Source organism: Athalia rosae, chromosome 3, assembly GCF_917208135.1.
Source record: "Athalia rosae chromosome 3, iyAthRosa1.1, whole genome shotgun sequence".
Taxonomy (NCBI): Eukaryota; Metazoa; Arthropoda; class Insecta; order Hymenoptera; family Athaliidae; genus Athalia; species Athalia rosae.
Genome location: NC_064028.1, coordinates 15,442,371 through 15,456,247, shown reverse-complemented (window position 1 = coordinate 15,456,247; position 13,877 = coordinate 15,442,371). Strand labels below are relative to the sequence as shown.

General features: G+C 42.2%; 3 protein-coding genes across 4 annotated transcripts; 1 reads left to right on the top strand and 2 right to left on the bottom strand.

Moving 5' to 3' along the window:
* Nucleotides 1-440: 440 nt before the first annotated feature.
* On the top strand, nucleotides 441-6,472 carry LOC105691822 (beta-glucuronidase). 2 transcript variants are annotated; one of them, XM_012410550.3, is made up of 11 exons: nucleotides 441-559; nucleotides 730-1,074; nucleotides 3,238-3,450; nucleotides 3,534-3,632; nucleotides 3,706-3,882; nucleotides 3,959-4,191; nucleotides 4,394-4,942; nucleotides 5,250-5,511; nucleotides 5,611-5,799; nucleotides 5,909-6,047; nucleotides 6,121-6,472. In XM_012410550.3, exons 2-11 carry the CDS (start codon nucleotides 1,057-1,059, stop codon nucleotides 6,300-6,302), a joined length of 2,061 nt encoding a protein of 686 aa, XP_012265973.2. In that variant the 5' UTR covers nucleotides 441-559; nucleotides 730-1,056; the 3' UTR covers nucleotides 6,303-6,472. The 2 variants fall into 2 exon arrangements, with proteins under 2 accessions (XP_012265973.2, XP_020711381.2); XM_020855722.2 differs by lacking the exons at nucleotides 441-559; nucleotides 730-1,074 and adding an exon at nucleotides 2,932-3,084.
* A 111-nt stretch (nucleotides 6,473-6,583) lies between these two features.
* Nucleotides 6,584-7,594, bottom strand: LOC105691823 (zinc finger HIT domain-containing protein 3). The gene is made up of 2 exons (XM_012410551.3): nucleotides 7,204-7,594; nucleotides 6,584-7,062 (listed from the first exon to the last, which is right to left on the bottom strand). Exons 1-2 carry the CDS (start codon nucleotides 7,308-7,310, stop codon nucleotides 6,726-6,728), a joined length of 444 nt encoding a protein of 147 aa, XP_012265974.2. The 5' UTR covers nucleotides 7,311-7,594; the 3' UTR covers nucleotides 6,584-6,725.
* Nucleotides 7,595-7,963: 369 nt separating this feature from the next.
* Nucleotides 7,964-13,765, bottom strand: LOC105691802. Its single transcript, XM_048652133.1, has 5 exons — nucleotides 12,107-13,765; nucleotides 10,389-12,017; nucleotides 8,670-10,235; nucleotides 8,396-8,638; nucleotides 7,964-8,295 (listed from the first exon to the last, which is right to left on the bottom strand). Exons 3-5 carry the CDS (start codon nucleotides 8,816-8,818, stop codon nucleotides 8,046-8,048), a joined length of 642 nt encoding a protein of 213 aa, XP_048508090.1. The 5' UTR covers nucleotides 8,819-10,235; nucleotides 10,389-12,017; nucleotides 12,107-13,765; the 3' UTR covers nucleotides 7,964-8,045.
* Nucleotides 13,766-13,877: the final 112 nt, after the last annotated feature.

Genomic DNA, 13,877 nt, shown 5'->3' with positions numbered 1-13,877 from the left:
TTTCATTATACCTACCGAAAAGTAATAAAAGAAAAGGATAGGGAAGGTGGGAAAATTCAGAAGAAAGGTCACATGATCCGAAGGGATAGGGAAGAAATCGTAAAGCGTTCTCTTCTTCTTTTCTCCCGGGCAATCTTCTACGCTATTCGTATTATTTTTCTGAAGCGAGGGGATGGAGGAGGTTGTTTGTCAACTGGGGCATTCCAGTAGTTAACGGTATGGATCGTGAAATTTTTAGTGCAGCTCGTTCTGCCGAAGCAAGTGGTTGCTGCAGTTGTATGTAACATGGGCCTGGGCGAAGAGGACAATAAACTGCAGCAGTATCGCCGGGCAGCTCTCTGCGATCGCACCACCGGTTATAGCTGCAGGGGCTTTCGAGTTTTAAGTCTCCCTGCAGCACCTCTGAACCTCCTCGCTGCTGTTACAATACCCCACTCCGTCCACATTCGGCTTACAACACGTAGGATAAATACAATTCTCAAATTACTCGGCCGAGCATTCGTGTCATCGCGCGCCTACCTTGTGCTGCGCGCCACTTTCTTCGGTCATCTTCCTCCGGGTCGTTAATCAGCTTTTTGGCGCATTTATTCAGTTATTCATTTCTCCTATTTTTTACTCATCCACTCTTATTTTTTTTTTTCTAGTCTCATTCGTTCACGATTCTATCATAGTTATTTTAAGGCATTTATGAGAGACGGGGATGATTTTTTGACAAATTTTTCCTTTTAGTTTCTGATCGTGTGAAGTACAAGGTGCGGGGGAAAAATAAATGCAAATAAAAGTTGACTTAAAGATCACTGAAAAAGTAATTAAGAAACGTTTATAATCTATTACATTTCGATGCAGTGACGTTTTAAATATAACAGAATAATTCGCATACGTACACAATCGATCGAACCGCACGTGTTACAAGCAATAAGAAAAAATAAAACGGAGTTTAGTGATCAACGTCGTCGGAATAGAAGACAAAAAGAAAAGAGCATATAAAAGAATTTCGAGAGGAAAATAAAAGCAGGGAAAAAAATCCGAAGTTACGTCAAAGAAACGAGGAGGCCAATGTTCTTCAATAGAGTGGTAGGTGATTACGAGATAGTCGCGTTAGCTTTTTGCTCGATTCGTGGGGTTTACTTCTTCAGATTTTGAAGCATCTCGAGTTGATTTTTTTTCTTTTCTTTTCTTTTGTTTTTTACCTTTAAAGCTCACGGAGCGAGCAGGAGGATATTCTGAGCATTATATTCCCTCTTCTCCTGAATAGCGTCGCCGACGCTTGATTAATCACGAAGAGTGCTCCGCCCCTGGATCCCTCATTCGCGCAGGCAATTTCGGAGTATTTTGCGAGACTCTGCGGGAGACTTTTTGAGGTTTTTGTTGATTTTTTTTTTCCCCCCCGTTTCTTGCTCTCATTATTATGAAAGATAGCGCGCGGAGCATCGGAGCCTTCGTGACCCGAAGAACTGCGGAGTATAACTGATAATGAGCGTTGGTCTAGTCCGTCACTCCGATGCAGCTTATATCTGGGCTAATCCGAACTTCCTGGCTTGCAGGGTATCAAGCGGCGCCCCCGTAGCTCCATTTCACCTCATCACACTTCCCGTTGACGTGTTTAAACTTAATATCTTTACAAACAAGCATATGCAGCTATAAAATTATACCGAACATTTCCGAGTCCTCGTTGTACCGCCAAACAGCGATTATCGCACCACGTACTCAGATTTACTATACAGTCCCATCCGCTGGTTGGGAATTAATGAAGTAGAAGAGGAAAGGAAAAAGTATGGATAGAAGATAAAACATTCACATTCATACCGCAGGGTGAAAATCCACCGGAAGTTCTTATGAAAACAATACTGAAACCGCAATCGGCCCTTGCCCCGGCATGCTTTTCGATTGTAAACGCGTCAAACTGGTTTCAATCGGGTCGAAGCTGATCGAGTAACAAAAACAATTAAGACGTACGAAAATCTAATCAATAATATGAATTAAAGAGAAGATAAGAACGAAAAAACACGATTTGCCAATCAATAATTTTGATGACAAACTTACTGTACTTACCTGAGCCGTCCTCAGTATGTAAGTACATATTACGCTGTGTTCCATTTTTGTATGAATAATTTTGCGAAGCAAGGACCTAATTATACATGATTGTTGGTTGGAAATTATTTAGCAGGAAACCACCGCTAGCAGGAAACCATCTTTAGCTAGGACAGCTGTGAATTTTCCAAGATTATGAAGGCTTTAATTATGTTACAGAATGTCTCATTATTCACGAGCACGTTCTTGAACAGTTTCAACATGGTTTACATGTAACGGCTCGCCTGAAGACATATTTTCGGTCAGTTAAGCGAATTGTGAAGAAATCAACCTTTCTCTCGTGATCAACGAAAATGGTCTCTAAATTTGGATGGAAAAAGAGAATCGTCTTCGAAAAGCTCATCGAATTTTCTGAAAGATTCCCTATGCTGTTCTGCTTTTTTTTTTTAGAGACTTAATGATATTTTTCCACTTATGTAATGAAGGCACGATCGAATAGCGATTTGAATATCATTTGGTACAAATTCTCGCAATCGTGGAGTCGTAATGTCCGATGATAGAATGTAATACCCGAATACGAGATTGTAGAATAAACTCGGATTGCACCGAACATTATAGCGCACGCGTTATCTGTTCAAACATGCTCTCATACACATGTATTCGAAACTCGTACAAGCCAAACGAGCAGATAAGATTCACTGAAACCTCACGCAAAAATAAAATAATCGGGCGGTAAACATTTTCGAAAATAAATATTGAACGAGGAATAACAAGAGCTACGATTTATTCGATCGTAATCGAGCGACGAAATGTCCACGCCTAGAAACTTATGCTATGTGGATAACTTGTACACTCTGACTTGCGAACAAAAGTGATCACCAACCACAGAATACAGATAAAAATCGTTGGCAGTCCGTCTGCGGTCGTCGACGAGTCCAGAGAAACTCTCAGCTCGGTGATTTACAATTACATCTGAGTACCGAATGAACTGGGAGCGTTTGATAATTGTACCAGATAATGAACATTTTGACAAACGAAATCGAACAAAACGAGGTAGTAAGATCAGCTTCTACAGATGCGATTTCCGCTGGATTTCATCTTGCTTCTTCGTAGGCAAAGAAAGACTCTCCGAACGAGAAGTTTGTCCGACAATATGTGCTTTTGGCGTTACGTCATTTTTAACAACGATTCGATTCTCGTTCACAGAATGGAGCAGGCGCAACTTTGCCGATTTTACTGGCCCTCTTGGGGAGCGTCTTGACCGCGGAAAATGGAACATCTTCGGTACCACCCGATAATTCGCCCTTGGATCAGCTAGCGCCGGAGTCACCTGCACCTCCGGTTCTGGCATCGCCGATCCCGAAACCTGAAAATCTGTTACCGGGAATGTTGTACCCTCGGGAGAGCGAGTCTCGCGAGGTATCATAGCCATCGTGACGATTCTTGTTTGAATCATTTCTCGTAGAACTATAAAGTACCCTCCGATTTTTCATACGTTTTAGGTAAAATCCTTGGATGGAATGTGGGACTTTTTGGTATCGCCTTCCGGAGACGCTCTGAAGGGATACAGGGAGGCTTGGTTTACCAAGGAGTTGAGACAGGTAGGTAAATTTGGTTCTCAAGATAGCTGCTACTTTGACGCCGGAAAACTTATCGAATAACATTGGCGTTCAGGTAGGCGAGGTGTTGAAAATGCCGGTCCCCTCATCGTACAACGACATCACCACTTCCAGTGAACTGCGCGATCATGTGGGGGCCGTTTGGTACCAGAGGTCATTTTTCGTACCAGTTGCTTGGACTGAAAAACGTGTTTTCATCCGGTTTGGGTCAGTTAATTATCTCGCCCAAGTGGTAAGACGCTCCCTTTGTACCTCCAGTTATTGCGCTTCTGAGCCTTCATGTTAATTAACGAAATAATCATTCTTAGTGGTTGAACGATAACTTGGTGACGAACCACGAGATGGGTCATCTTCCATTCGAGGTGGAAATAAGCGGGAATCTGATTTACGGTGGTAAAAATTACATCACCGTTGCAGTTGACAACACGTTATTGCAAACCAGTGTACCCCAGGGTCGAGTCACGGAAGTGGTAACAGACGAGGGTGTCACTCACCAACAGAGCTACACTTTTGACTTTTTCAACTATGCTGGTATCCACAGGTGTGTGCGCTGTACAAACATTCGTAGATCAACTGATTTGAATCATCGCGCTTACGTACATTATGTTGACTCAAAATGGTCCATGGTTCTGACTCATGGGAGAGGAAGTAGACTTTACGTCGGCCCGTTTGCCAGGCTCGATTACAATAACTAACAATAAATTTCCATTTCCCAAACGTGATCAACCGACGACCGATTTCAGGCCCGTTCTGCTCCACACAAAGCCCAGAGTGTACGTGGAGGATATTTCCATAAAAACCAATGTGATCGCGGACACGGGAATCGTCAAGTACATCGTAGAAGCTGCAGGCCTGAATCCAGATGAAGTTCCTACGTGTCGCGTGGCCTTGGCAGACGCGGATGGAGTGATCCAACAAACTGCCGAGGGAATGTCAGGGACGCTCAAAGTTCCTTCTGCGAAACTTTGGTGGGCTCGCGACATGAGCCCGGAGCCCGGTTACCTTTACACTTTGGAAGTACGACTTTCCGCGCCGAATGAAACCACGGACGACGTCTACAGACTTCCGATCGGCATCAGAACAATCGCGTGGACCAATACCACCCTCCTTCTAAATGACAGGCCCGTTTATCTACGAGGATTCGGACGGCATGAAGATTCTCCTCTCAGAGGACGCGGGCTCGATCTAGTCACTATCGCCAGGGACTACGAACTCCTCCAATGGGTCGGAGCAAACGCGTACAGAACTAGTCACTACCCCTACAGCGACGAAGTCCTCGACGCAGCCGACAGGTAAGAGAATCGATTTTCAGCACACAGATAAAACGGGGATGTTCGAAATTGCGAGAGTTGAGCATGACTGGTGCGTTTGGGTTTCTAATGAATCGCGATTGAGGGATTCAATTTCAGGGTCGCTATCAACTTTCCTTTGTAGCCGTCGACGAAGTGATGAAAGGGAGTACGAGGGAAATAAATTCCGTACGGGTCGAGCTAAATAAAACCGTTTAAAAAGGGGTGGTAGCGGGAATATCGAATTTCCTGGAGCCCCTATGATTTCAGAAGTTTTACGATTCGGTCAAAACACCACGTTTTGTTCCAGGCTGGGGTTCCTGATCATCGATGAATGCCCCTCGGTTGACACCGAGAATTTTTCCCCATTATTGCTCAAACGCCACAAGGAATCATTGTCCGAACTCATAAGGCGAGATAAAAATCGACCCTCTGTTCTCATGTGGTCGATCGCAAACGAGCCGAGAACCCAATTTCCCGCAGCAGAGAACTATTTTCGCCTAGTCGCTGAACACGTGAAAGCGCTGGATCAAACTAGACCAATTACCATTGCCCTGGCCCGATCCGTCCAGGTCTCGATTCAATTTTTATTCACGGAGATTTAATACCTACACCTCTCATAATTCATCTTATTAATTTATTCAATTTATTTCCGATTTATGTACATGCAGGAAGATAAGGCAGGTCAGTTCTTGGACATCATTAGTTTTAACCGATACAATGCCTGGTATAGTAACACTGGGAGATTAGATATGATAACCGCAGAGGTTCAGCAGGAGGCTGAGGCATGGCACAACAAGTACAATAAGCCTGTTCTTATGTCGGAATATGGAGCAGACACGATGCCTGGATTACACGAGGTATTTCATAACATAACAGAAATCAATGTTTACTGGTATGGCTTAGAGACTAATTCTCTTCAGGATGTGAAGTGATAAAAAATTCACTATTAATAATAATTGAAAATAGCTACCCGCATTCGTTTGGAGTGAGGAATATCAGTCGCAATACTTGTCAAAACACTTCAAGGCATTTGATCAGCTGAGAAATCAGGGATTTTTCATTGGTGAATTTATTTGGAACTTTGCTGACTTCAGGACAGCTCAGAGTAAGTATGAAACCCTCAACTTTGTGACCAAGCAAATTACAGGTCTGGACTAATTTTTCTTTTATTGCAACAGCTTACACCAGAGTCGGTGGCAACAAAAAGGGATTATTTACAAGAGACAGACAGCCCAAACAAGCTGCACATTATGTACGAAAGAGATATCATCATTTGGGTGCTGAAGTGGACGATGCTCCACTACCAAAGGACTTGGAGAGTTATGTGTCTTCTTACTTTATTGACCGATCAGAACTTTAGAAACAAATGTAGATGATCTTGGAATTTTGGCGATGAATTTTCATCAAAGAATACGCGGTGGGAGAGAAAGGAAAATTTCAAAGCCAAGCAAGTTGAGAAGCCCTTACAAACTGGACGATAATGCGTATGCCGATGAATTTAAATGTAATAAAATCTCCATATATCTCGTACCAAGTTGTTAGTCTAACACGAGATTTTCTACATGCCGCACTATATGAAGTATTCATAATTTCATGGAAACAGTCATAAAGAAGAAATCAATTCACGGAATAATTCTTTTCGTACCTAAAATTCTCTTATTAGCGCCAACAATTCATATTTGTACAAACTTACACACTATGTGAGATACAATTTTTCTTTTTTGTCAATTCAAATGGCAAAAAGAAGTGATGTAGATCGAAGCAGAAAGATACGACCCAATAATTACTTCAAAGTTTGAGCCTCATCCTGAGGTTCAATGACTCTGAGACAAGCATCAGCAAGCTCTTCAAATATGGGCTCTGTCATTGCCTTGGCAATCGCTTCCGTAGGATCATTTGACTCTAGGATCCCCTGCACTATCGTTCTTACATGAGGATTGCTTAGACAGCTCTTGACCTCTGTACTATGCCGTAGGTTTTTCAATTTTTCTATAGGTACCATGTCTTCCGTTGGATATTGAAATCTAGGTTCTAGCCTCTCTGATATTGCCTCGATCTCTGGAAGTGTTGGTGGAGTACATGGCTCTGTTTTATGCACCTTGAAGCAGACAACGGAACAACTGAAATGATTAAATCAATATTAGTCTCGAATGATACCAATGAAAAACCAAAATTGGCAAAGGAATTTAAATTAACTGAATAACCTGTCACATCAAAAGATAACCTGCATTGACGTATACATGTAGAAAAATGATTCTTACTATGGTATCCTACAGATTGGACATTTATACGAAGCGGTTTCCTTCTCACAAATATCACACCTTGACATATTTAGCTTAAACAATTCAATTTCAGCTTTGAGTTGCATGTATATTTATTCCCACTCTCTGTATTCTACTACAATACACATGGACCACGACTATTTAACTTTTAAAAGCCTCCTCTTTCACCCAACATGGCGCAATGAAATCCCCCTAGTAAGTCACTATATAGTTCTTTCTTTATCAGCTGGTATTAGTTGGTAAGCTTGTCCCGGATTTGAACTTTCAAAAATCCTAACAAGCTAAATTCTTCGCCCATCATAATTATTCAAAATTAACTCTGGATAATTTTCCCAGAACCGGACATAATTCCGAGTCCCTTCAACTCACCCTAATCCTTTTTTTAACATTCTTGATAATAATTAGCTTGGATCAGCTTTCCAATTTCGTTGCAACCTGCAAGTTTTTTATTGCAACGTCAACAACGTGACACCGAAATGATCAGCGGTCAGCGATCAATCGAATAATCAATATGGGGACTCAAATAAGCATATTATTACAACAAAATATAGCCCACTCATCGGCGGGGATCAGTACGTTCATATTATAAGATAATAGCTAGAAGATATGATAATTCATGAGAAATTAATATTATTATTGCAGATAGCTGGTTCGCATCTCTTAATTCTTCGTGATTCAACAATCCCTTGAAAGAATAATCCTATGTGGATGCTAATCAGCTTCAATAAATTTCACAAAATGTGGTTGATCATTTATTACCGTTAATTAGCAGCATTTGATGATTATAAATATTTGATCTATCACATACGACGTCGCTACTTTTAGAACAGTCCATACTCAAGTTGTTCGCCAATGCTGAGTGAGGATACGAATCTGACATTTTCGGCAATATCATAGCAGAGTTTTGCAACCCCTGAAAGTTCGCCACCTTCCGGAGGTGTAAAATTGTATAAAAGGTCGAGGAACTCGTCGTATGTTATCCACCCATCGCCGTCACCATCCGCCTCGTCAAATTTCACCTTTCTCAAGTCAGCAGAACTCGAATCACCAAGACTTTCCAGCACCGCGCAGCTGTAGGAGAAATTTTCAGCTCAGAGAAAAATAACAAAATTTCAGTGTAATAGTCGAATCTACAGCATTCTTCGTAGGGAAAGCGACATAATCAGCTTACAAATCTGGATGCGAAAGCATCCCGGTCTTTTGATTATCAAACAGGAGAAATAAGCTGTGAAGGTTGGAAATCGTCATCTCGTTCCAACCCGGTAATTTTTCTAGTATTTTCAATACAGGCCACCGCTTGTCCTTTTCCTGCATCTGCTTAGCATGTCTTCGCTGTTCTAAAAGCCGCGCGTAAAACGTCTGCACCAATTTTTCGTACCTGAAGCATTGATCGTGCAATAATTCAATTTTGAACAATTCCGCCTAGTCTCAAATAATTTAATTACTCCGTCGGTGGCTCCTTGGCCACATCGTCACTCCTCGGAATCGGTTCACCCGTCGAAGTGAAATCCTCCTGCCGATGGAAGCATATCGGTTTTCTTTTTATCGGGTATTCAAACAGGCGGTTTATGATCGCGCTAAATTTGCTCCCCATTTCCACAGGTAAAGTCTTTATTCGGAGCAGGTTATCATGGAGACCGCGGTTTTCTTTTTTCTTGTATTTCTTGTCTGTTTCGTTCGACCATAATCGTCCAATTGACAATTGATGGTATATAACGCGCCGTTTTTGTATTTCTTGTATACCGAATCATTTCGTGTAGGACGGCCTCGTGTAGGATTAAATTCGTTTGAGAACGGGGCATTCTCGCATACATCGGATAAAAGCCGTTTGCGGGTTTTTCGTAGTTTGAAAGGCCGCGCGCGTGTCGACGAGGGAATGACGTAAGGCAGGTGGCATGAATGAGCTGTCGCCGGTCGGCCCCCACAAGACCCGCATTCCGTTCGCCGTTCCCCCTGCTGCTTAGCCTGCTACCAGAGGAATTCAAGTCTCCAAAGATCCAGTCTCTAGATTTTCAAATTATCGAACTTTGCCTCAATATTCATCCTGAACACGAGCCACCCTGTCCAAAAAAACATGAGCCGTTTATTCGCTTTTTTTCGCTATGCAGACCCCATAATTCCTCAATCTCTTCGTATAAAGGCAAAAAAAAACAGAAAAAACTCTAGCCAATTGTAAGATTGCTGCCCTTGTTTCAATCTCCACGTTCAAAACCAGAATGAAAACTGTCGACGTCTGAGAGAATTAAAAATAAAATTATATGATAACTTTTAATTATCTTCTTCGTCGTCTACACGATCTTTTGCATATTTCTACAGCTCTATCTCGTATAATTGACCGTATTCGGTGAACTTTTCTTTCTTCTACAAAAGCTCGTTAATTAGTTGGCAACAAAAGCGATTGAATTATATCCAACGACTTTATCGTGTTGAACATAAAGCGGTGATTATTATACACAGCAGATATGAGTACGAATACTCTGCACCCCGCTATACCTCACGGGATATATGCTTATAATTCTTATGACATCAGACGGGGCACGCGGAACGATGCGTAAATGTCAAGTTCACATCATCAAACGCGTCATACTCCGATTTGTAAAAATAAGGTGAAAAATTCGAGTGGGTTGTAATATAAATATATATAAGTAGAACTTTTGACGAACCATTAGATAACTATATAACAAACTACAGTTACATTCGAAACGTGGCTAGAACTTTGCAGCTCGGCGAATCCTCGAATAAGATCACATCCGGTTTCACGGTGAAATCGCCACCGTGTATTAATACGCGGATGGTGGGCTGATTAAAGTTTAAAAGTAGTTGCCAAGCAAATACGAACGCCCTATCTGAGTCCTAATCGTAACGATGTCAGTAGAAATAAAAAGGTGTAAAAATTTATTACACTTGAATTCGATCTTCTTCGGGTGCTCCAAAAAATGAAGTTCGAGAAACCAGAATCGGCATATATATCGAGTTGAATACACTCGGATTGCGCTCATTCAACTCGATAACTGTACACATAACAAAGATTCAAAGTTGTTATTCTCACAGTTAATTGTCGTCGTGGATGGGATCAAAGTGTTCGCACGACTTACACTACACGATACACATCCAAAGAGTTGGGTATATTTGTAATGTATTTTACATGTAAGATGTTCACATACCTATCTCTGTATTATACACGCACATAACGCGAAGGAATGCGCTCTCCAGGTCGAGGTGTCTGTTAACCTCGTGCGGCTCGCTCAGCACCTCTGCACGTAATGTATAGTAACATGTTTAATAGAATGCGAAGAAGGGCGACGCTCCACAATTCGTAGAGATTCTACTTTTTTGTCTATAAATGTTCAGTCTCACATATAATCAGGTGTAGAATACGCTTTACATACATATAGCGTGTTAGGATCGTTCGGAATTCCGTTACGCGGACTTCATTTTTATATCATCGTATCGCGGTGGCTCGTCGTCATTTCTCGGACCTCAAATTACAATTTATAACTGCAACGTGTAGCTAGAATATTAAAATAAACGAATAAAAAAAAAAAGAAGAAAACCGATTTTTGATAAATTGGAAAATTTGCATGACAAGTACGAGGTGTCCCACATTTTACATGCGCACGTTAATACTGTCAATCGTCATATTCGTCCAATGTCGGCATCTGCATTTTAGTTGAAGATTAAAATTTTTCTATCACCCGATACAAGAGGAATATTTTTGCATCGTTACCAGCAGTATCCCGATTTTATTTTGTCCAGGACAAATTCATAGACACTTTCTCGTTGTGGTAAAGTATCGAACCGAATTGTTATATTATACATTTAGAAGCAAAAAAAAAAACACCTCATTTTCATTTTGTCGTTATTTATCTGATATAGTTGCCCCAAAGACCAACGTCCAGCTCTCACCGCCCTCGCCTTCGCCTTCGCCTTAGCGAATGGTCGAAGCCAAGGTCATTGAATCCATTCGGCGCCAGTTCCGGCTCCGTTTCTGGGCCAGGTTAACAGCTCCGGGCCGACCGTCTTGTCACGCATATACGATCGTTTATAGCTCCTCCTTTTTCATTGAGAATCAGTTTACTTCTAACCTGCAGTTATAAACTATATAGCGAAGACTGCAGACGTGCCTCCAAAGCTGACAATATTTTCACCTTGACAAGGTCGTCCGCACGACTTCCTCTCCAAATCACTGAATATATCCACATGCGAACGCGAAGAAATGAAATTTCTAAATGCTGTATATTGAAAAAAAAAAAAAAAAAAAACTACAACCAGTAGAATCACCGAAGTCACTCGAGATAAAGCGTAGATAAATGTCCAACGTGTCTATGGTATGGGGTTCGCTGGTTAACAACTACTTTCGACCGTAAAAAATATCTGCAAATTTTCGGACCGATCCGAACAACTTGAAAACGACTATAATGTGGACAAACGGCTTTACGTGTATATAACATAGCCAGCTATATACGTACGTATTGCTGTCGTATTCGCCACCGCTATATTTAGCCGATCGCCAAAGATGTACGACGTACCTCTGTCTCTGACATTTAATATTACCAGAATTGTAGACGAATTGTACCGACGACACGTGATATCGAAGGCTTAGTTTATTACGGGCGGAGACTCCGATGCTGGGTCAGCGATATCCAATGCGAACAACCGCGTTAAAACATGGAAGAGCAGAAAAGGAAGAGAACGCTCCTGATTCTACTCCGTATTCCAAGCACTTTTTTTCCTCACCGTTTAAATTCTTTCGTCTATTGTCGCCTTCACCTGGAGCGTACCTCCGTCAATAGCTGGAACATGGCGAGGGATTGTAATAAATGCGTATAAAATTTTGAAAAAAGTAATTCTAATTTCTATAGGTATATATGTACGTACGTACGTATCCTTTCTCGCGATGATTATACTTTTCTCCATCCACGCGGTAAAGGACCCGGAACTGTATCGGGGAATGTGCGGAAAAGAAGGGCGAGGAGGCGCGTTTCTCTTCCCTGTCTTGTTGCTACAGAGTCGCGTCATCGGCTGCACGTCATCGCCACGGGATCCAAGAGACAGGATCCGAGCGTCTTTTATAGTCCCAGTAAACCGCAAACCTCTCGAGTGAGAAGACTAGTAAAGTATCATTTTATATCCGCACAGCTATACGGACTCACGAATAAGCTGATCGCGGCGAACGATGTCTGCGTGTACTCGCATCGATATGATCTCCGTCCGTTTTTGTTTTTTCGTACAATTCTCCGACGACCTTCACGCCCCGAGAAGCGCGATACGCGGGTGTACTTATCAAAAACTCGAGACTTTGGGGCCCTGCAGAGTGTAACCGCAATTTTTATACCCCGTACAACACGGATGACCTTGAAGCGAGGAGCGGAACGTCCCCAGAAGAGACGTCTTAGGATCACGATGGCGCGTCTTCGTCGGCTTCTTATACGCGTTGAGCGAGCTGTTGCAGAAGAATTACAGGCATATACGGAAGGCATGTGACGTCATCTTGACGATGACGTCAATCGACGGGGCCGGAGCCGACGAATGTGTACGGTCCGCACGATAGTTGGGGATTATAGTTTCGCCATCAGTTCGTCGAGGACCGTCATAGAGGAGTACAATATTCTTAGGACGTTGCCAGAAGTGCCTGATTTTTTTTCATCCGATGCACCGACAGTGACCCAGTTTCCGGTTCCGGTTCTACTTTTCGCGTCAAGTTCCGTGTCGTATAATATTTCCTCAGGGAACTTTCATTCGCCCCACGTAGATCGGACTTGCAGAATACCGAAACGGCACGTGGCGGTCGAACGAAATTTGCAAAAATAAGAAAATATTGAAAAAGCATAATTCGCGGTGCCATGAGACCGACTTCCGGTGTAATAATTTGTCTTCGAACCATGCACAGTGCCGATATGGATATACGAATTTCTAACATCATTTTTTTTTCTTTTCTCTCGTTATCTGAGTGTTAAAACTCGGAGGTGCTGCGGGATTCGCGTTCCAATTCGAATGTTACGGTTTAACGGCCGGTTCGCCAACTGTACGCGCGTGGACTGTGAATTTTTTGGTGTAGATTCGTATACCACATCGTATTGGATACGATTTGGCTAGAAAATTGAAATTAAGAGAGAAAAAATCTCAACGAAACTATAGAAAGTTTTTAAGGATGAAATAATGTACCCACGGGGGATTTATCGTCGTGCAATGAATAATATGAATAAAAATTGGCAGTTACGTCAGTATACGTCTATTGCATGCCCTCCCCGGGTATATGACGTAGTGCGAGGACCCCGAGCCAATTAGCGGCAGTCTAACGATATTTTATCTTTTCGTCACGGTTCAAGAAAGTGTGCGTGCAAGTGTGAAGCGAAATTCTCAGTTACAAAGTGGAACGGCGCTTATAAGAGGTGTGGATTTTTCTGTATTCCGTCCACATAATATATCCGATTGTACGTTATCTTAAGTATCCATCGAATCGTCTTCGTTAATTCGCGTACAACGGACCAACGACGGAACAGATCGTACTTCGAATATAATCGATACGGAAGATCACGAGGTGGAAAAAAAAGTCAAAGAAGAATTTCAAAACCGAGAGGAGCGCGCCATGCACCCGGGCGATGTCCGCACCGGCCGTCTTTCAGTAAAATTCCTCTGGTCGGTGGGACTTT